Source organism: Oncorhynchus kisutch, linkage group LG29 (genome assembly GCF_002021735.2).
Source record: "Oncorhynchus kisutch isolate 150728-3 linkage group LG29, Okis_V2, whole genome shotgun sequence".
In the NCBI taxonomy this organism is placed as follows: Eukaryota; Metazoa; Chordata; class Actinopteri; order Salmoniformes; family Salmonidae; genus Oncorhynchus; species Oncorhynchus kisutch.
Window position 1 is genome coordinate 6,520,417 of NC_034202.2, and position 22,723 is coordinate 6,543,139.

Genomic DNA, 22,723 nt, shown 5'->3' on the forward strand with positions numbered 1-22,723 from the left:
AAGAATGATCAGTGGTAATTAAGGCATTTCCTTGAAGGCATACCTCTTGAAAAAATAAAACCAGTCAAAACAAAATGCATTATCAGAAAACCCAGTCAAACAAAGAACAGTAGCCTATTGTTTCTTGTAGACGCCCGTTTCCAGAGAAACCAGACAGTTAAAAGTTGTGTGAGATATAGACCACATTGTGCTTTGGCACAATAGATCTCTATTAAAATATCTGTTCCAATGTAGCACCGTACAGCTCGATTTTACACTCGGTGCCTCCGGTGAGTCCTGTTCAATTTAAATCTTTGGTTCGCTCATCACCGAGGACATTTCATTCTTGTGGATGCTCAAACTTTGTGGAGTCCCTAATTTTGATCACAAGTCTATCAAACATTTCTTCATCCGTAATCCAGGCCTGGTGTAAACTGTCTGATGTGATGTCCGAGACAAACATGTGCTCCACTTCTGGCTCAGCCTCTGGTTGGAAACGCAAAACACTTCAATTTGTCGAGAAACATACATCCAATTACTAGAAAGCAAAATTGAGGAAGGCATTCTTTCGGCGATCAGACGGAAAAGGTGAGTACACATACCAGTTGTTGGTTACATTCTCCTAAACTTGCCGCCACTCTGCCATGCTTTCAAATCGTTAGCATGCGGTCACAGTCACGGTGCTTTGCATTCCTTTGATATAGACATAGACACGCTCATGGTTGTGGAGACATTTATTGAAGTCAGTTAGCAAGTTGACATCCACTTACAGGCCCACTATTCTCCATTATTGTGGCATCAAGCCAAGGATGTTGGCTAAACAATCCATCCACACCCGCATGCGTCCATAATGCCAGTTCTACATTCAGTGCATTCAAAGGTAAAGGAACAAATGACTGGATAGGTCAACTGACATTTCATGCTGGAAATGGCATGTTGATTTGTCTGTGTTTTCCTGGTCCAAAGGCCTAACTAGCTATAAAAATATTGCCTAGTCAGACCGTTACTCTGTTTAAGTTGGTGAATAGACATTATTAGATAGGTACTGTTTAGCATAGCACAGATCATTTTCGACCAACCTTAACTTGTCGATACTTCCTCAATTCCTGACTTGGAATACAACCAATGTCTTCCAAACATCTGTGTCTAATTGCATGGGGTTCGATTGAATTTAGAAAATTGAGAGAAGAGCAACACCGGTTTTGAAGATAGACAAGATGACGGTGTACACATTGTTGGATTACCTCATGGAGCAAAACATTTATTTAATTTTCTTGGGGGGAGAAGAAGATGGCGTCGAGTGCAGACAATAATTTGTCTTGCTCAGAGTAACCTTAACTTTTATCCCTCTCAAACTTACTTAAATGTAACAAAACTCGGTTTATCGGAAACACAACAGAGAACAACGCTCAGTAGACTGCTAATTTGATCTGAAACTTGGTGGAAGAAAATAATGAGCAAAGGGAGGAGAATGCAGTTACTAGCTGACCACTCATAGACCAGAGAGAAACCGCCACCTGACTTGTCAGGAGAAGAAATTGAGGAATCTGGAAATTCAGTTGATTCAGAAATTCCACTCAATAGCCTTGCACCCAAAAATACACACAAAAAAAAAGAAAAAGAAATGTCTTTGTGCTCCAAACTCCAGGTCAACATAATCGAAGCGGTCACTGCAAAGATAAATGAAAGAGCCGATGGTTTGGAGAAAATCATACACAAAAACACATACAAAAATCGGTGACCTCGAGACCTCTCTGGATCATGCATAAGAGAATATCAAAGATCTTAAATGTGTACTGCACAGGAGAAGACCATGGCTGACATGCAAGAGCACTTGTTGGAAGCAGAGCGATACCAGAGAAGGTGGGTGCTATGGCTTTACGGTGTCCCTGAGGACCAGGGTTAGAATGTAAAGCGCAAGACATTTGTAACCGTGTGGCCCCGGACACATGGTTGTGAATGTCGCTAACTGTATTGGACACATGGCTGTGAATGTCGCTAACTGTATTGGACACATGGCTGTGAATGTCGCTAACTGGGGAAGAAGCAAGATTCCCTCGACAGCTGCTCGATCCTCATCCAGTTCGATTTCCGCACAGCAAGAGATGCAGTTTGGAAGAAAGCAAAGGAAAGCACCTTTCTGAAAGAGATAACTTAAATTCGGTGAGGATCTGACTGCAGTAGACAAGGCAGCAAGGGAGAAGTTGTGGCCTCTCGTCCGACAGGCCCGAAATCAAGAAAGGGTGGACACTATAGGGGAATCTGACACTTTTTCGTCGACAGGAAAATAAATTTGACCTGAGTGATTTGATCCGTCAGTAGGCTAACAAGGTAGCCCCTTCCCCAACAACAAACTGAGTATTCTAGTTTTGAATTGTGCTGCTATTGTTTACAAGGTAAGACTTCCGTTAATACATTTATGAAGCACCTTTTTATAGGAGAGGGTAGAGTAGAGATTGCATAGGGTTTCCCTTTCTATTTTGTATATATGGACTTGAAGTTTATGTCAATCAATGCCGGGGGGATACGAAACCTGCTGAAGTGGAACGGTTTTTTTGTGTGTATTTTTGTTGTTGTTGTAAGGACTGCAGCGCAGATCTTGACAGATTATTTGTGTTGTGTAATGTATATGGATACTGTTCTAGTCTTCCAAATGACTTACTTATATAGAGGCAATTGAGGAAATTATTAAAAGCCTTCTGAGAAATTATCCATCCAGTCAGATTATAGTTGGTGGGGATTTGAATATGGTTCATTATAATGAGACTGATAGATTGCCCCATAGGCCTAACATTGGTGTGAACAAATTGGTGAATTTCTGCCAAAGCCTGGACATAATTGATTTACGGAGAGTTAAAACCCCTGGAGAGAAACAGTGGAGTACATGGAGTAATAGAGATCGTTCAGTACAATCAAGAATTGACTTGTGGGTGATAACCTCTAGCCTTGAGCCCAACACTGTAGAGGTAAAAATAGTGCCTGCAGTCCTGACTGATCATAAAGTCATATGGCTGACTGTAAGAATATGTATTAATGATGAAAATAAATACTCTGGTGGTTATTGGAAATGTAATAACCTATTGTTAGTTCATGATGATTACATTTTTTAAATTCAAGAATCAATTTAGCTTTTACTGGAATTTATCTACCTCTAATGCAGAAATGGGAAATACTGAGAACTGCTGAAATTTAAAATCCGTTCAGCCTGTATTGCTTATGGGAAATGGCTTTAAGGAGGAGATTAGGTATCTGAGCTTTCTAAGTACATTGCTGATATCACAGAAATTGAGCATCTTGATCTTAATGAGAAAGCTAAATTGAATGGTTTACAGTATCAACTAGATACATTTGATGAGGAAAAGGCTAGAGGAGCCTTTATAAGGTCCAGAAAACTATGGCTTGAAAAAGGCGAAAACAGTAGATACAGTTGAAGTCGGAAGTTACATTCGCTTAGGTTGGAGTCATTAAAAGTTGCTTTTCAACCACTCCACAAATGTCTTGTTAACAAACTATATTTTTGGCAAGTCGGTTAGGACATCTATTTTGTGCACAAGTCCTTTTTCCAACAATTGTTTACAGACGTTCATCTGTACAAACAATAGTACGCATGTATAAACACCATGGGACTACGCAGCCGTCATACCACTCAGGAAGGAGACGTGTTCTGTCTCCTAGAGATGAATGTACTTTGGTGTGAAAAGTACAAATCAATCCCAGAACAAGAGCAAAAGGACCTTGTGAAGATGCTGTAGGAAACAGGTCCCAAAGTATCTATTTCCACAGTAAAACGAGTCCTATATCGACATAACCTGAAAGGCCGCTCAGCAAGGAAGAAGCCACTGCTCCAAAACCGCCATAAAAAGGCCAGATTACGATTTGAAACTGCACATGGAGACAAAGGTCATACTTTTTAGAGAAATAGATGGAATCACGAGGGAGGAAAATTCTGTGGAAACAACATCTCAAGACATCAGTCAGGAAGTTAAAGTTTGGTCTTCCAAATGGACAATGACCCCAAGCATACTTCCAAAGTTGTGGCAATATGGCTTAAGGACAACAAAGTCAAGGTATTGGAGTGATCATCACAAAGCCCTGACCTCAATCCTGTAGAAAATTTGTTGGCAGAACTGAAAAAGCGTGTGCAAGCAAGGAGGCCTACAAACATGACTCAGTTACACCAGCTCTGTCAGGAGGAATGGGCAAAAATTCACCCAACTTATTGTGGGAACCTTGTGGAAGGCTACACAAAATATTTGACCCAAGTTAAACAATTTAAAGGCAATGCTACCAAATTTTAATTGAGTGTATGTTAACCTTTGACCTACTGGGACAATGTCAGGAATTGTGAAAAACTAAGTCTTAATGTATTTGGCTAAGGCTATTCTGGAACATCTGCTATTGTAAGCAGAATCCAGGTGAACGGCATAGGTATACTAGATAAGAAATTCAACAATCGTTTTATTAAGGGATGTTTTCTACAGGAATTCTAAATATATACCTGATGTTACCAGTTAATTCAGTTTTTGTGAACTAGAAACTGAATCTATTGAACATTTATTTTGCAATTGTTTAAATTGTGAGGTGTTCTGGACTGATCTTGGCAACACAATGGATACAACCATTGAAATATCTAAGTTTGACATTTTATTTTACTACACTGATCGAACACCAGTATGCCGTAAATCTCTTTATTTTATCAACATTTCTGAAGAAAAAAGATTTCAGATTTCAGATTTTTAAAACGGTTTAGAATATTTAAAACGTATGCATTTTTTTGCTATTTCTTTGTGTAATCCCTCTGGCTGTTCTGTTTTTTTTGTGTGTTTTGCATGTTACTGTTTAATAAATAGTATATATATAAAAATATATTAATATATATAATAATAATAATATATAATAATATTAATGATATTATTTAATTTTCTTAATTCAAACGAACTCCCTTCTACTAGACGTGGATGTTTTGAAAATTGAGGTATTAAGGAAGTATCGCTAAGTTTGGTCAAAAATTCTCTGCTATGCCCATAGACATTAAATCCAGGAGATAGTGATAGCACTGCAGTCATCCACGTATTCCTATGGAAAACTCTCAATGGCTCATGAAGCCGGAAGTATTTGAATTTGAAGTGCGCCATATTGCTGAATGGGGCTGAATGGGGCTGAATGGGGCTGAATGATGAAAGTGGCCGTAACTAACAAAAGGATCATGGTCAATGTAGTCGTTTTCATCCTGCCTGAGAGAGTCAACACGGAGCCTCCTCTTAGCCTGCCGGCCCGTGATTGGTCTGTGTCATGACAACGTCCTGTGTGACGACAAATGTGGTGCTCAGAATGGATCATTATTTAATTAAATATCTCAATTTGTATCAAACTTTTAATTAATTTAATAAATAATTCACCATGGGGATCGAACTTGATCATAGTAAAAACATTTTTAGAGCCCAAAATGGCCTCTTAAAAGAATGTATGAGTCTGTTTTGGGGATCATAATTTACATAGTCTTTCTAGGGCAGACCAGGGCTTTTGGCACCACTAGGTTTCTATGCAGAAACCAACAAGCAGAACTAATGACTTCACGCTCCAGACTGGACCCTAAGGCATGACTACGCCGAACAGTACCTAACAAAACCTAACCTACCTAAGGTCGTTACGAGCTAACTCCTTACCATCCTCTGACGTTTTCAACTGGAAACAAAGACTGGTTTTGTTAATGCCTTATCAGTCTAATATTTACAGGTGAAACTTAGATATTGCTTGATTGTGTAAAGCAATTCTTAGTGATGTGACAGTGATGTGTCCACTGAAAACAACATCCTTTACACCGTAAAGTTTAGCGTCACATTATGATGAATCTGAGGTAAAACATAGTTTCAAATATAAAAATAAGTTTTCATATTTTGGAGAGAGGAAAATGCAGAGCACCACGCACTGCTTCACTGTAACAATTAAGCTTCAAACTGAAAACACAAGCAAGACCTCGAGGAGAAGGAAAAGGATGAAGAAGAGATTAAGAGTAATCAGATCACTCTGGAAAAGGATGAGAAATGTTGGAGGTAGTGAGTTGGGTTGAGGGTTCTCCACCAAAGCAAGGAATTTATGGCATCAATTTCTTATCCTTTCTCAGAAGATTACAGAGTAAAGGCTACTCGTTTTTGTGATAGGCCTACAGTAAAAGTTCAAGTTGGGAATCAATCACCCCATTGAATAGGTCAATAAAGTCTAATGACTTAATTGACATCAGAATTAAAACAGTAGGCTAAGTAAAGTCCACCTGTGTTTTCACTTCAACTGAATGGTGACCGATCCCACAAGCTGTCCCAATGACACCTCACTGTGATGGAGAAACAGGGCCAAATCCTAGAGGGATAGGACACCCAAATGACAAAATGACATACTGTACTGGTTTCCTTACCCTGTAAGCAGTTTATTATAGACAAGGTATAACAGCAATCCATGCCTTGGTTTAGTTTAACTGGCACGGCTTGCAAATGCTAATGTTTTAGCATTTGTGGCACAAATCCCATTCAAGTCATGGGACCGATATTAGTTTTTTTCGCGCATCACATCTAAATAATCCGAAAGTATCTAAAATTGATTGTGAAGCTCACCAAAGTCACACATGATGTCTGAAAAATTGTAATATCGGTCCCATGACTTGGATGGGATTTGAGCCACAAATGCAAAACCATGTGTCTGTCCTTTTGTAATTTGGGTGAACTATCCTTTCAAGTTACTTGTGTTACTTGAGTGTATCTCAGAATTTGGCCTACAGTGTGTAGTGTGGCCAGAGCACCAAATTCAATGTATTTGATTGAATTGCGTGTGAAATAATCTAGATCTTTATATCTTACAAATTGATCAAATTGGAAGGGGGCTCATAACCTCTCATTTTCAACGGCCATGCCGCCTCTGTGGGTGGTACCAGTCACTGCCACTGTGGTCAGTGGTCGGGAGACCAGCCCAGAACTGGACACCCCAGTAAGCCTGACCTCATAGGCTATGCCAGTGATCAGGCCCCAGATGTTCAGGAAGCTCTGCTTGCCAGGGACAGTGAACTCCTGGGCCTCCAGTAGCCAGCCTGTCTGACAGCACTATTTGAAAGTGGCTGAAGCCAACAGTAGAGGGAGCCCCTTTCTTTTGTTGAGGATGAGGCGGCTCCCAGGACACAAGGAAGCCAAATGAGGTGATCTCTAAAATAGTAAAGTTTTCGACTTTGGGTAATGATGCTAAAGGGAGTGAGAGTTGTTTTGGGGGAGGGGTGGTTATGGTCGGGTATGGGAAGGATAAGACGTGGTTAGAATACATATGGTAGTTGATGTGTGCAATGATTGCAAAGGTAACCCAAATTCAATAAGCAGAATTTAGTCATGCACAAAGCGTAATAGATTGATATCATGTTTAGAAATGAGTGATACATTCACAATAAAAACTGTAAAATGTCATGCAGACAAGGGGGTGTTGAAACACTAAAGTGAAGATTCTCATCCAAGAATATTGTGTCCAGACAGACCTTTCTGTAATGTTCACTGGAACACTGTATCCAAATCTTGCATATTAGTCCCTCTTAAACTTGGCTGTGTCCCTGGAGAGGTCATCATCAATTATTTTGCTACTGGGGCACACATTTCTGCCTTGTCAGTGTTTCAAAATAAGTTTTAAAGGTCCAATGCAGCCATTTAAAAAAAAAAAAAAATCTCATATCAAATTATTTCTGGGTAACAAAAAAGTACCGTACTATGATTGTTTTCAATTAAAAAAAACTTCTAAGCAAAGGGCAATGTAGTGATTTGTCTGTCCTGTGTGTGTTAAACATTAATGAAGATTCTTTCCCCCCACTGGTTTATCGCATCCTAGCTAGCAATGGGAAATTGGCCCTCTTCTGGGGGGAACTGACTGATTCGGCCCGGAATCGGGTGTCGGACTCGACCCGGAATCAAAATGAATGACTGCCCAGGATCGGCCCATTTCCGTCTACCGGAATTCAGCCGACTTTGCCGGCATCTTACCAGAATCCCCCCAGAAGCGGCCCGATGCAAACTTAAATAAATGTATAATTGTATAAACTAAAAATGCATGTGTGAGCAAGGATCCTCCAAACCTGACTGAGTTACACCCGTGTTTTCAGGAGGAATGGGCCAACATTCACCCAACTTACTGTGGGAACCTTGTGGAAGGCTACCTTGTGGAAACCTTTGACCCAAGTTAAACAATTTAAAGGCAATGTTACCAAACACTAATTGAGTGTATGTAAACTTCTGACCCACTGGGAATGTGATGAAAGAAATAAAAGCTGAAATAAATCATTCTCTGTACTATTATTCTGACATTTCACATTCTTAAAATGAAGTGGTGATCCTAACTGACCTAAGACAGGGAATTTTTATTAGGATTAAATGTCAGGAATTGTGATAAACTGAGTTTAAATGTATTTGGCTAAGGTGTATGTAAACTTCCGACTTCAACTGTATATAGTCAGTACTGGGCCTTAGCCCGGTGATGACATGGGACATTGCATTCTGGGAAATGCTATATTCATCTGGCTTCCTCAACCAGTTAGAATCAATCATATCCGGGACATAACCGGCAAACTCTCCCTCAGTGCCAGTCCAGGAGATGGAGAAAGTCTTGGATGTTAAGTAAGATACATACAGATTGCCAACCGCTTGTTCGCTCACTAAAGGGAGAAACAGTTATTGGATTTCCAAGTAAGATGAAATGTGCAATACAATATGCCTATAATGTCACGCCGTTGGCTATAACATACTCAATTTAAGGTGAGGAAAACAGATTGTAGATTATTTTGCATATCAAAGATATGAGAATAATAAGTGCAATTTCACATGGCACTCGCCTCCCACCTGCCATTCTCTATAGCCTTTGAATATATTGAAAAATGTATTACATGAACATTTTCATTTTGACAATACAACAGGCAAGCTTTTGGGGGATGTGGTGAAGAATGACGATCATGTATTGTAGTGTAACAAATCAGAACTGAACATAATGTGTCACGTGAATAACAATGACGTGTGGCATATAAGTGCATCATCATTATCCCAATTTAAGCCAGGCCAGGACCAGCTTGTATTCTAGCATTTCGCTACACTCGCATTAACATCTGCTAACCATGTGTATGTGACAAATAAAATTGGATTTGATTTGATTTGAAATAGATTAGTAGCCTAGGTTTTGTTCAGTGCACAGACAAGCCACAGAGGAAGACCCTGACACAAACCGGGAGAGTGACAGATAGACAAAGAGTCGGAGAGAGAAAGAGGACAGGGAATCAATGACAGTAAAAATGTGCTTCGGATTTGCTAGACTTGACGATTATGGTTGACAAAACTGTACCGTTGAATTCAGTGTAAAAATGTGACCAAGGCAAGGGTTTCCAACTTCAGCGCTGGACAGCTGCTGGGTATGTCGGGTTTTGTTCCAGTACATCACTAACACATCAGTTTCTAATAATTAACTATCCACCTGTCCTTAGTGCTGGACTGGAACAAAAGCCGGCAAGCCCACTAGCTCACCATGACAGGATTTGGATCATTTTGGTTGTTGCCATTTTTGGTTTTACGTCTCCTGACCAATTATGCTATTTATATATTTTTTCTGCAATGATCTTAACTTTACGTGTACACAATGTTTCCGCCTTTGTTTAATCGGCAGAACAGAACGGCAGCTCTTTGTTCACAACAGCTGATGCACAATCTATAATATTAAGGAAGTCTCGAGGTTCTGCTCGTCCGAGTTATAATACCTCTTGATAAGCTGTAGACCATTCTGTTTACCAAAATAGTTTTCATCTATATTTTTAATAGTTGTCTATTTACCACCACAGACCAATGCTGGCACTAAGACTTCACTCAACCAACTCTATAAGGCCATAAGCAAACAGGAAAATGCTCATCCAGAAGCGGCGCTCCTAGTGGCCGGGGACTTTAATGCAGGCAAACTTAAATCAGTTTTACCTCATTTTTACCAGCAAGCCACATATGCAAACAGAGGGAAAAAACTCTAGATCACCTTTACTCCACACATAGAAACACATACAAAACTCTCCCTCACCCTCCCATTTGTCGATTCTGCCCGTAACTCTAGACTCCTGATTCCTGCTTACAAGCAAAAACATAAGCAGGAAGTACAAGTGAGATGCTAAACCACAGGACTGTTTCACTAGCATAGACTTGAATATGATCCGGGATTCATTCGATGGCATTGAGGAGTTTACCACATCAATCACCAGCTTTATTAATAAGTGCATCAACGATGACGTCCCCATAGTGACCGTACATACATATCACAACCAGATGCCATGGATTGCAATCAACATCCGCACTGAGCTAAAGGCTAGAGCTGCCACTTTCAAGGATTGGGACACTAATCCGGATGCTTATATGAAATCCCGCTACGCCCTCCGACAAACCATCAAAAACAAAGCATCATGACAGGACAAAGATTGAATCCTACTATACTGGCTCTCATGCTTGTCAGATGTGGCAGGACTTGCAAACTATCACGGAGTATTAAGGGAAACCTAGCTGTGAGGTGCCCAGTGACATAAGCCTACCAGACGAGCTAAATGCCTTTTATGCTCTCTTTGAGGCAAGCAACACTGAAACATGCATGAGAGCACCAGCAGTGGAGCACCAGCACCAGCCGTGGACGATTGTATGATCACGCTCTCCATAGCCGATGTGAGTAAGACCTATAAACAGGTTAACATTCACAAGGCTGCAGGGCCAGACTGATTACCAGGACACGTACTCAGAGCATGTGCTGACCAACTGGCAAGTGACACTGATATTTTCAACCCCTCCCTGACCCCGTCTGTAATACCTTCATGTTTCAACCAGACCACCAAAGTCCCTGTGTTACCAAGAATACGAAGGTAACCTGTCTAAAGGTAGCATTAACCTTGATAGCTAATTTGCCTGTTGGAGTCATGCCTTAACTGAGTGACCAAAATGTCCCAGGTTACTCAGCCGCTCTGTCCACTCAGTTAAGGCATGACTCCAGCAGGCAAATGAGCTATCAAGGTTAATGACTCAGTCTATGAAGATTGGGGATGTTGATGGTATAAGGATGAATGGACGCTGTTTAAGGTGGAGGGGTGGGATGTTGATAATATAAGGATGAATGGACGCTGTTTAAGGTGGAGGGGTGGGATGTTGATAATATAAGGATGAATGGACGTTGTTTAAGGTGGAGGGGTGGGATATTGATGATATAAGGATGAATGGACGTTGTTTAAGGTGGAGGGGTGGGATGTTGGTTGTTTTTCTTTTACATTTATTGCAGCACATCAAAGCTCACCACAATACATCTAATGGGAGGAGGGGAGGGCTTCGTGCATGAAATGTGAGGATGGGGCAAGGAGAGACAGGGTCAGGTTTGTAACTTGGGGGAGCTTGCCTGTTTTGGTTAAAGGGTTTGTGTGGGTGATGCCCAGCACCCTGCCCTGTGGTGACAAGACTGACACAGGGGCCGGAGGGTAAGCAGGGCACATGGCATGGTGTTGGTAGAATGGAGCATTGTCATTGGTGATAAAAAGCTAAATTGAAGGGGGTTATGTCAGTGAGCTCGCTTGCTTGCTAGGTACAGTGCTGTGAATGCTTAAGTGTGAAAGGAAACAGGCAGAGGTGTGTGTGTGTGTGTGTGTGTGTGTGTGTGTGTGTGTGTGTGTGTGTGTGTGTGTGTGTGTGTGTGTGTGTGTGTGTGTGTGTGTGTGTGTGTGTGTGTGTGTGTGTGTGTGTGTGTGTGTGTGTGTGTGTGTGTGTGTGTGTGTGTGTGTGTGTATGTGTGTGTGTGTGTGTTCCTCATCCATCTACAGATCCCAACTGGAATAGATAAAAACTGGTCAAAAGGCACAGGGAAGAAAGATAAAGAAGTAAGAAAGAAAGAGCGATAAAGAACCCTGGGGGACACCTCCATTCACAGGTACCTGTAGTGACTTCGGTATACACTGGCTCCTGGAAGGAGCCCTTGTGGAGCCCGTACAGGCCAATCCTATACGAGGTGTTAGGACTCAGGCCAGAAATGCCCAGGCTGAAGGCATCACCAGACAGGGTGAGGTTCTCGCTCTCTAAACCTTCCTGTAAGTTTGTCACCTCAATGACAAAGCTCTCAAACTCCCCGTCCTTGGGAGTCCAGGACACATTGAAGCTGTCCCATGTCACGTCAGAGACTGTGAGGTTGGCCACCACAGGCCTCAGCTCCTCTAGCAGAGAAACAGATCATGGGAGAGTCAATTAAATATATGTGAAATATATCCTAAATAGATTTTTCACTTCATATTATATTGTATATCCCATATACAGTATGTTATATTGACATTTCACATCAACTATACAATGTATTGCAGGGATTCAACTGTGATGTGTTTCAGCAGAACATTCTTAGTCAGTTTTGATGACATGGAACACATGAATACAAAGGCAGGTGGATGAACCAGAGGATGTATGAAATGAATACGGATGGGATGGGATGGAGAGAGCGAGAGATGACCGATGGCTATGGATGTCTATAGCAAAGAATCACTGCTATGTTTACCTGTATTGACATAAGCATGACGAGGTAGAGACTGCTCCCCCTCCAACTTCCCATACAATGAAACCTAATATCGTGTCCCAGGGGACAAGCCTTCTATATCGGCCATCTTGGCACTTCCTGGTACCTTGGTCACATGAAATTGTGCCATCCCTGACAGAGCATTCACCTCCACCAAAAAGCTATCAATGGCTTCATCTGGGGTTGACCAGGCGGTCCCCTAGAATCTCCAGGCTGGAGCTGGAGCCCTCTGGTTCAGGTTCAGCCCCAGAGAGGAGGTCCCCTGTGGAGAACAGAGATGGAGATGGAGGCCCCTCTGTGATCAGAGGAGCTAGGGGAAGGACTGTTGGATGAACAGCTCCTGTGTCAGGAGGCTGTGTCGCCTGAGCACTTTTGACATTCAGAGCGACTACATCAGGTTGAGGTAGACTTGGGTGCTAAATCAAAGTACATCCAAAATGATTAAAAGTGTAACCTGTAACCTCTAGAGGGGCAGAAGAAAAACAAAAAGAGTGGTTAACCTGTGTGAAGAAGATCTGGATAGAAGAAATAACTGGTGGAGTAAAAGCTGAAACATAAATAGCCACACAAACACAATGATTGATTACAGTAACAAAAGGTTCATTACCTTTTGTCAAACTTTCTCCTATTGAGGTTTGGAAGTGATAATTCTGCGTTCATCACCATGTTCTCTCTATGGCACTGTGCAGGTTCCTTTGTTGTCAGGGACCATAAACATCCACATGCATCAGAGATGTACGTTTACACTGAGCAGCTAATGCATTAATGGCCCCATGAACGAGGGCCATTAATTTTTGAAGGTTCCGAGTAGTCCACCGTAGTGACAGTACCCGGGAACACTTCAAACAGATGAAGAAGCCATGCACTGCCAAGGTTATCCTACGGCTATGTCTGCGTTCCAATATCTATACATACAGTGAGCACTATGTGGTATGCTAATGTCGATATTGCAACAGGACCCTGGTCAAACACCATAGGGTTCAATTTGAGAGTCTTGTTGCTGCAGGTCCTGTACAGTTGGTTCAAGATGCAAAGTACACTATAACATTATTCTTCGCAAGTAATACCATGAACATCTGTGGATGAAAATGTAATGTGAATGGGGGCGCAAGCAATGACAATGAAGTGGATGGATTTTCCAGAACTTGGCATATACCTACAGAGAGCAAGTGGTTGCTTTTAAAATTGCTAATGAAGGAGTAAATTGGTGTGCAAATGTAGTCTACTCAACTTTTCTGAATGACATGCTGATCTGCAGGGAAACAGTGGTTGTGACCACTGAAATAGTCATTCTGGGGAAGACAGGTTTTCTTAATGCATTGTCTCTTCAGCTAAGGTGTCAACTTTTCTATTTTCACAAGGTGTTTTTAAACAACCCATACATATTATTGTTGCTGACATTAAGTTTAAAAAAACGATGCCCTGCAAATTACAGCATGTACAGTCACGGTATGCATTGCTATATTTGCTATTACCAATTTTAGTGATACCCTTCATCTGAATTTCTATGGAATAGAAATGGCATGGATTCCTCTTCATAGTTTGAAAGCAACACTCTCTGTTTAAGGAATGCCATCCTCAGCATGCAAGAAGTGACTAGATGGAATGAAGCCAAATGGCCATTTTGTAAAGAATTGCCATGCGTACTGTCTGCTCCATTGCAGTTTAAAATTACCACCATGCAAAACATAAAAGGCTTGATTTTGAACTTTGCAAATCTTTCGTTCAAATCCTAACTTTGTTATCCAAGGTAGACTTAAAATGAGAGATCTTTTAACAACAAAAGGATATCTATCATACTGAAGGCATGCAGACCAAAAGAAAAGCACACAGTATACCTGTAACTGTGACTGCTTCAAGTGTCAAGGATCTTTGCTTCCTCCATATGGATTCCCTCAGGCCTCGAATTCTAGAACCGGTGGCATCTCCACAGAGATGGACCTCTTTTAATACCCATAATCCCAGAGTGTCTCTATATTCTACAATACAACTATCATAGACAACATGTGCCTTTGGTTCCCACCAGAAATCAAATCCTTTGGACGTTACAACTGAGACGGCCAGATCATCCAGCTCAACCCCATCCCTGAGATCTGTCAGTCTGGGTTTGTGGCGTCTAACAGACACAAGGCTAACGAAAATGTTAAAGATGCCTCAACAGAAACAAAAATGCACAAATTCAGATAAGGGAGCTTTTAGCGGTTGTGTCTCACTGTACTGTTGACCTCAGTGTCTCACTGCACTGTTGACCTCAGTGTCTCACTGTACTGTTGACCTCAGTGTCTCACTGCACTGTTGACCTCAGTGTCTTACTGCACTGTTAACCTCAGTGTCTCACTGTACTGTTGACCTCAGTGTCTCACTGCACTGTTGACCTCAGTGTCTTACTGCACTGTTAACCTCAGTGTCTCACTGTACTGTTGACCTCAGTGTCTCACTGTACTGTTGACCTCAGTGTCTCACTGTACTGTTGACCTCAGTGTCTCACTGCACTGTTGACCTCAGTGTCTTACTGCACTGTTAACCTCAGTGTCTCACTGTACTGTTGACCTCAGTGTCTCACTGTACTGTTGACCTCAGTGTCTCACTGCACTGTTGACCTCAGTGTCTCACTGTACTGTTGACCTCAGTGTCTCACTGCACTGTTGACCTCAGTGTCTCACTGTACTGTTGACCTCAGTGTCTCACTGTACTGTTGACCTCAGTGTCTCACTGTACTGTTGACCTCAGTGTCTCACTGCACTGTTGACCTCAGTGTCTCACTGTACTGTTGACCTCAGTGTCTCACTGCACTGTTGACCTCAGTGTCTTACTGCACTGTTAACCTCAGTGTCTCACTGTACTGTTGACCTCAGTGTCTCACTGCACTGTTGACCTCAGTGTCTCACTGTACTGTTGACCTCAGTGTCTTACTGCACTGTTAACCTCAGTGTCTCACTGTACTGTTGACCTCAGTGTCTCACTGTACTGTTGACAACAGTGTCTCACTGTACTGTTGACCTCAGTGTCTCACTGCACTGTTGACCTCAGTGTCTTACTGCACTGTTAACCTCAGTGTCTCACTGTACTGTTGACCTCAGTGTCTCACTGCACTGTTAACCTCAGTGTCTCACTGTACTGTTGACCTCAGTGTCTCACTGCACTGTTAACCTCAGTGTCTCACTGTACTGTTGACCCCAGTGTCTCACTGTACTGTTAACCTTAGTGTCTCACTGCACTGTTGACCTTAGTGTCTCACTGTACTGTTGACCTCAGTGTCTCACTGCACTGTTGACCTCAGTGTCTCACTGCACTGTTGACCTTAGTGTCTCACTGCACTGTTGACCTTAGTGTCTCACTGCACTGTTGACCTCAGTGTCTCACTGCACTGTTAACCTCAGTGTCTCACTGCACTGTTAACCTCAGTGTCTCACTGTACTGTTAACCTCAGTGTCTCACTGTACTGTTGACCTCAGTGTCTCACTGCACTGTTAACCTCAGTGTCTCACTGCACTGTTAACCTCAGTGTCTCACTGTACTGTTAACCTCAGTGTCTCACTGTACTGTTGACCTTAATGTCTCACTGCACTGTTGACCTTAGTGTCTCACTGTACTGTTGACCTCAGTGTCTCACTGCACTGTTAACCTCAGTGTCTCACTGCACTGTTAACCTCAGTGTCTCACTGCACTGTTAACCTCAGTGTCTCACTGCACTGTTAACCTCAGTGTCTCACTGCACTGTTAACCTCAGTGTCTCACTGCACTGTTGACCTCAGTGTCTCACTGCACTGTTGACCTTAGTGTCTCACTGCACTGTTAACCTCAGTGTCTTACTGCACTGTTACTGTTGACGGCAGTGCTGTCCATTTCTACCCTACAATTAAAGTAAGTTATAGCCTACATCTTCCGGACCGTTGCCCTCAGTAATTCCACATTCTTCTGTCAAATATTGGTATGTATCTGAGAAAGAGCTTGTGTTCTGACATATGTTTGGATTGGTGAAGCTATTGCATCCCAAGCCAGAAGAGCAGACATCTTTCTTTATGTTTCTCTTAGGATTATAAAATGCAATTCAAAACTGTTAGCGGGTGAAAAAGGATCCTTACATTTAGCACTCAGTATGTTGACTGTTTGCCACCTGATACTATGGTTGTATCCATGCCTGGAACAGAACTAAAACTATTTTCTTTACGGATCACCCACACATATTTATGCCTTGCAATATGAGGATGGAGTCAGTTGTAGAGATCTTGTTTGAACCCTCACCTGTAGATGCGGACAGGGTTACGGGTGTGCTCTTCTTTGAGCCCCTCTCAGCGACCAGGGTAATGGTGTACAGCATACCGGGGGTCAGGTTGGTCAGGACATAGGTGGTGGCAGTTCCAGGGACCTCCACCTCCTCCCTTCGACCGTCCCTGGAGATGTACACCAGCCTGTAGATGGTGATCTTGGCTCTGGGTCTCCTCCACACCAGGGTCATGCTTGTCTCTGTGGACTCGCTCACTTCCAAGTCCTTGGGCCCATCGAGATCTGTGGGGGAAAGTGGTGAAGTTATCATTCAGCGATGATCAAGCCTTTAGTAAAACGTATAGGATAGTGAAAGGCAGAACAAAGTGTTAGTGTTTCCAACGTGGATAGCACAGTTCTTTCATATTTCATTCTCTTCTATCATATCTGCTCCATGTATTCCTGAGGTTTTAACTTTCTTTTTACAAGTTTCTTTGCCAAACCACGTGGAAATATCAGAACCTTCAAAATCACCCATGTTTGCCTCATATTGACTCAAATTGTTGCCTAACTTTCACCACCTACATCCTGACCAACCTGACTAAACACCTCCCTCTGCAACTGGATCCTGGACTTCCTGACGGGCCACCCCCAGGTGGTAAGGGTAGGTTACAACACATCAACACAGGGGCCCCTCAGGGGTGCATGCTCAGTCCCCTCCTGTACTCACTCATGAGTGCACGGCCAGGCATGACTCCAACACCATCATTAAGTTTGCCAGTGACACAACAGTGGTTGTCCTGATCACCGACAACGATGAGACAGCCTATAGGGAGGAGGTCAGAGACCTGGCCATATGGTGCCAGGACAACAACCGCTCCCTCAACATGATCAAGACAAAGGAGATGATTGTGGACTACAGGAAAAGGAGGACCGAACACACACCCATTCTCATCGACGGGGCTGTAGTGGAGCAGGTTGGGAGCTTCAAGTTCCTTGGTGTCCACATCACCAACAAACTAACATGTTCCAAGCACACCCAGACAGTTGTGAAGAGGGCACGACAAATCTTATTCCCCCTCAGGAGACAGAAAAGATTTGGCATGGGTTTTCAGATTCTCAAAATGGTTCTACAGCTGCACCATCGAGAGCATCCTGACTGGTTGCATCACTGCCTGGTATGGCAACTGCTCGGCCTTCGACCGCAAGGCACTACAGAGGGTCGTGCATACAGCCCAGTACATCACTGGGGCCAAGCTTCCTGCCATCCAGGACCTCTACAGGTGGTGTCAGAGGAAGGCCCAAGAATTGTCAAAGACTCCAGCTACCCTATTTATAGACGGTTCTCTCTTCTACAGCACGGTAAGCGGTTCTGGAGCACCGAGTCTAGGTCCAAGAGGCTTTTAAACAGCTTCTACCCCCATGCCATGAGACTCCTGAACATCTACTCAAATGGCTACCCAGACTATTTGCTTTGCCCCCCCCTCTTTTACACCGCTGCTACTCTCTGTTATTATCTATGCATAGTCACTTTAATAACTCCACCTACATGTACATATTACCTCAATTACCCCGACTAACCGGTGCCCCCGCACATTGACTCTGTACCGGTACACCCTGTGTATAGTCTCTCTATTGTTATTTTAGTGCTGCTCTTTAACTACTTGTTACTTTTATTTCTTATTCTTATTCATATTTTGTAAACTACATTGTTGGTTAGGGGCTCGTAAGTACACCTGTTGCATTCGGCGCATGTGACTAATATAATTGGATTTGATTTGATCATGATGTGTTTGTATTGAAAGTTGAATCTACAGCTGCAGAGTGTGTGTGGCCACTGTGGTGGTGGGTCCTTGGACAGCTGTTGAACAGTGGCTATCCAATGAGAATGTGTTGACGTATGCTCTCACCAGTGGCTGCGTTTGTAGTGGCAGGGTGGCTCTCCCTCTCGTTCTTCACGGCAGTCACACCAATCCCGTATTCTGTACCTGGTTTCATTCCTATAATTGGGGAGAACAAAGATGGATTTGACTACATGATTAGTTTCAGTCCAGTAATCGAGAAGAACATAGATGGATTTCAGTACCTGATTTGATTGACATTAAGAATAACAGTGTTGTGATTGTCATAGCAAATCCTAACGTGCGAAAACCCTTAAACCTTCTACTGACATAATTGCATGTTAGGATTTGGTCATGCTTAACCCTCACCAGTGATAGTGGCCTGAGTGCTGTCTCCTGACCCACGGGAGAACACCTCCTCCCCATGGGAACCCCCAGAGATGGGGCTGTACTTCACCCTGTAGCTGTCAACATCTGCCCGGCTGTTTATCCACTCCAGTGTGACACTGTTGTCTGTCTGGCCCAAGGGCTTCAGGTCTTTGGGGGCGTCCAGGTCTGTAACAATTCAAGAAGAAGAAAGGAGTATAAAAGGGACTGTTTACAGTCAACCCTTGACAAATCCAAGCGTGCACTAAACCAGAGCATGCTGTTATCAGGAACACTTTAAAAAGGGACTTGGAAGTGGAATTGGGACTGTAAAAATGTTGTTTAATCAAGCACAGTTTACACTTATCAGGATTGGATATAATCATGCCCCTACCTGTGGTGAATATCTCAGAGACTGGCTCACTGGTGTAGTCTCCCCTCCTGGAGATCAGGGACACCTGGTACTCAGTGTCTGGGCTGAGTCTGTCGATGCTGTACTGTTTGTCTGAGGTGGACAGGTCCACGCTGGTCCTCTCTGTGGGGTGGGAGCTGGGGCCGTAGGACACGGTGACACCGTCCACCTGGGCCACGGGCTGGAACCAGGTGACCAAGCCTGAGCAGTCCGTCACATCACGCACCTCTACCTGTCTGGGGCCATCAATCCCTGGGGAAGAGACACAAGGACGATGACCGATCTGTGCATAGGCTGTTATGTTCTCTTTGTTATGGACAATGATCCCATGCATTTTTAAGTGATCACTTAGGGCAAAAGACACAAGGACACATATTCAAAATACATTTAAAGACCGGCACAACATGTTATAATTATGGCATACCAAATATCATTAAGTTTGGTTCCTCTGACTGTTTGGTTGTGATGTCACTGTTCTGTGTTCTGATCGGACCTTTGGTAAGTTCCTGTACTTATTTTCACAGTAGAAATGGCGAAATTCTGTGCTGTGGTGACATCAGTGTGTGATATAGGCCATATAGGTTCATATAGCCTAAATCACACACTCTATTATTCATTATTCCTGGAAACGGTGCTGATCTTAAGCCTGCAAATACATTATGCAGGAGTCAAAAGGAGAAGATATTTACAGGGTCCATCCATCATTGAAGAATTGTAAATACAATAAATTTTCCATGCACAAGTTGGTAGTTCATGCTAGAAAGAAATACATTTTCCATAAGTTAAGAGGAGAATTTGACCGTAATGTATGGAGTAACAGTGTGCAGCTACGGTAACCCCCCATCAAGAGTTTATGGCAGGGCTCCTTGAAAAATACAAAGACTCTATTGCAAAATGTTGGTTGGCCTGAAATTCGGCGTATTTCACTTCTGAAAAAATGCTTACATTTAACTGTGTAAAACGACAATGGGAGTTTAGCCACTTTTTCCATATAGACCTAATACTATGACGGAAAGTTAAATTCATCTATTCAGTTGTTCCTTTGTCTGCTTGTGTGTTTTGTGAGGTGGAAGGATTTTCCTTATCTAACCCATGGGATATGTGTAGTCGCCAGGATGAATGTGAGTAGCCTGGTCCAGATTCATTCATGTAAGGCATGACAATGTCAGAAGTGTTAAGTTCTCAGCTGGGACATGCTGGGAAAAAGCACATCACATACATTAAAATGTGGTGTAAGCTTACTGGTGGTAATGATTTTAGTAGACTGAGGCCCTCTGGTATTGTTCTTGATGACGCCCACTGAGACCTCGTACTCCTGACCAGGACCAAGCCCTGACTGCTCATACATAGTCTGGGAGGATGGAAGGGTTGTCAGGATCTTCCCATTCTCCTCTTTCTGAAAGGTCAACGGTCAAATATGGTTTTAAAACAACACTACTTCTGGAATCATACACAGCCTACTTACATACCCAACAGTCTGAGGTAAGCCACATCAATTTTTCCTTCGGATCAAGGAAATAAATCTTTCACACAGTTGATGTTGACTTAAACAATACCAATTATTACAGTATTTCATTTTTTTGCAGCGGAATCTTTCGTAAGTCTTTGATTGCTTCACATAAGAATGCTGCAAACAAAGCCCATTTGGCCCATGGTGATAGTGATTAAGTGCTGACCATCGATTACAGGTCCTTCCATTTGATGTATGGGGGCAATAAAGCAAAAGTGCACAGGAGAATGGGTTAAGGACAGTGAAAGGAATAAACACCACTGAGAATGTCCTGGCATCCCGAGACCTCCACGAGGAGTGTTAAAATGAGGTTACACAGCCCTTCGTAAAAATGTACTCATGGACAATAAGAAGGGCTTTATGGTTGCACAGACCTTTGCCATATTGCAGCTAAGCAGATTTGTGATTTGTTATTTTCCATGTACCAGTTCACATCAACATCATTGTGTAATGTGTAAAGTACAGCACACTTTGGTGGTGTGATGGCAATTTGTGGTTTGTTGTGTGTGTTACATTTTTTGACTTTGTTATTCTGAGTTTGCTGAATTGAAAACTGAACTGACCTCGACCCTGATAGCTATTGCTACTTTGCTGGACACGATAACTAGCCAAGCATGCCAAGATCTCACTAAAAGAGCAGCTTGTGCATATCTGTTGTCTTGTCCCTGAGGTTTAGGAAAATCCTAGGCAAGACCTAGCAGGGATCGCTTGCATAGAGATGGATAAATTACCAGAGAGAGAAGGACAGACTGACCGTGTTACGGACATAGAGCTCCCAGGCATCAAAGGGAATGTCCAGCTGATCCCACAACACTTCTACTGAGGTGTCCCTCACCGATTTGAACTTCAAGCCGTCTGGCTCCGGTAGATCTGACAGTGAGACAAAGGAATATATTATGCCTGATCCCAAAATATTGTATGTCGAGACAGTGTGGGGTTTTAAACGTTGTGAAGCATCAATGAAATGTAGTTTTTATTTGATTTATTTTATCACCTATTCCAAAAGGAAAGCCTTGTGTTAACATTGTGCTGTGAAAGTTTCTCCACTGTACCGGATAGCATTTTGATTATGGTTAATATGTGCAAATGGTCTTTTCCTGTCTAAAGAGAACCGCATTCCCATGAACGCAGGCTGCTCAGCGAAGTCTTCAGATCTGAGCTCCATTAAGAAGGTGTGACCTACTTGTGGCCACCCTGGCACTGATTGGGATGCTCTTCTTGTTGCTGAGGATGGCATAGACGTTGATCAGGTACTCGATGCCGGGCTCCAGCTCGCTGACTGTGGCAGCAGTCTTGTCTCCGGGCACTCTGAACTCCTGGTACAGACCCCCAGGACTAGTGGGCACATATGCAATCAGATACTCTGTCACCAGCATCTCATTGTTCCAGGTCAGATCCACTGTCTCGGTGGTGACCTCTGTTACAGTCAGGTCCTTTGGAGGTGAAACTAGAGAGAGCGAGAAAGAAAGAAAAAGAGAGAGACAGGAAATAGTCTGACCTCTCTATTGTCTCAGACACTTGGTTTCCCATGCCCTCATCCACTAACAGTCCTCTACACAAAGAAAATGCATTCCCCAGACTTACATCTGGCAGTGGTCTGGACTGCCAAAGATCTTTAAGACAGAGATAGAGACTGAAATGCACAGCTTTTGGAATCAGAGGAAATCATAATGGAACTTTTAATCCTTTTCTCAATCTCTTTCAAAATAATGAAAATAGTTTCTCATTATTTTGAGATTTGATTAAGTTTTGGATTTAATGTGTCAGTCAGCAAGCACTGGGAATATCAAACAGAACAATTAGTGAAATGAACTGAACTCAATTATCCATACATAGTTT

The 22,723-nt window shown here is 42.7% G+C and overlaps 1 protein-coding gene across 2 annotated transcripts in view; it reads right to left on the reverse strand.

The window, feature by feature from the left end:
- The window catches only part of LOC109873552 (tenascin-like), a 51,225-nt gene that overhangs the window by 9,676 nt on the left and 18,826 nt on the right, over positions 1 to 22,723 (reverse strand). The window contains exons 4-11 of one of the 2 annotated variants that reach the window (XM_031809427.1): positions 22,068 to 22,331; positions 21,639 to 21,754; positions 20,617 to 20,770; positions 19,357 to 19,626; positions 18,966 to 19,151; positions 18,666 to 18,755; positions 16,795 to 17,058; positions 11,924 to 12,199 (exon numbers count right to left, since the gene is read on the reverse strand). In XM_031809427.1, the coding sequence (XP_031665287.1) occupies positions 11,924 to 12,199; positions 16,795 to 17,058; positions 18,666 to 18,755; positions 18,966 to 19,151; positions 19,357 to 19,626; positions 20,617 to 20,770; positions 21,639 to 21,754; positions 22,068 to 22,331 (1,620 nt within the window). The remainder of the gene's footprint in view (positions 1 to 11,923; positions 12,200 to 16,794; positions 17,059 to 18,665; positions 18,756 to 18,965; positions 19,152 to 19,356; positions 19,627 to 20,616; positions 20,771 to 21,638; positions 21,755 to 22,067; positions 22,332 to 22,723) is intronic. The other variant, XM_031809428.1, reaches the window with a different exon arrangement.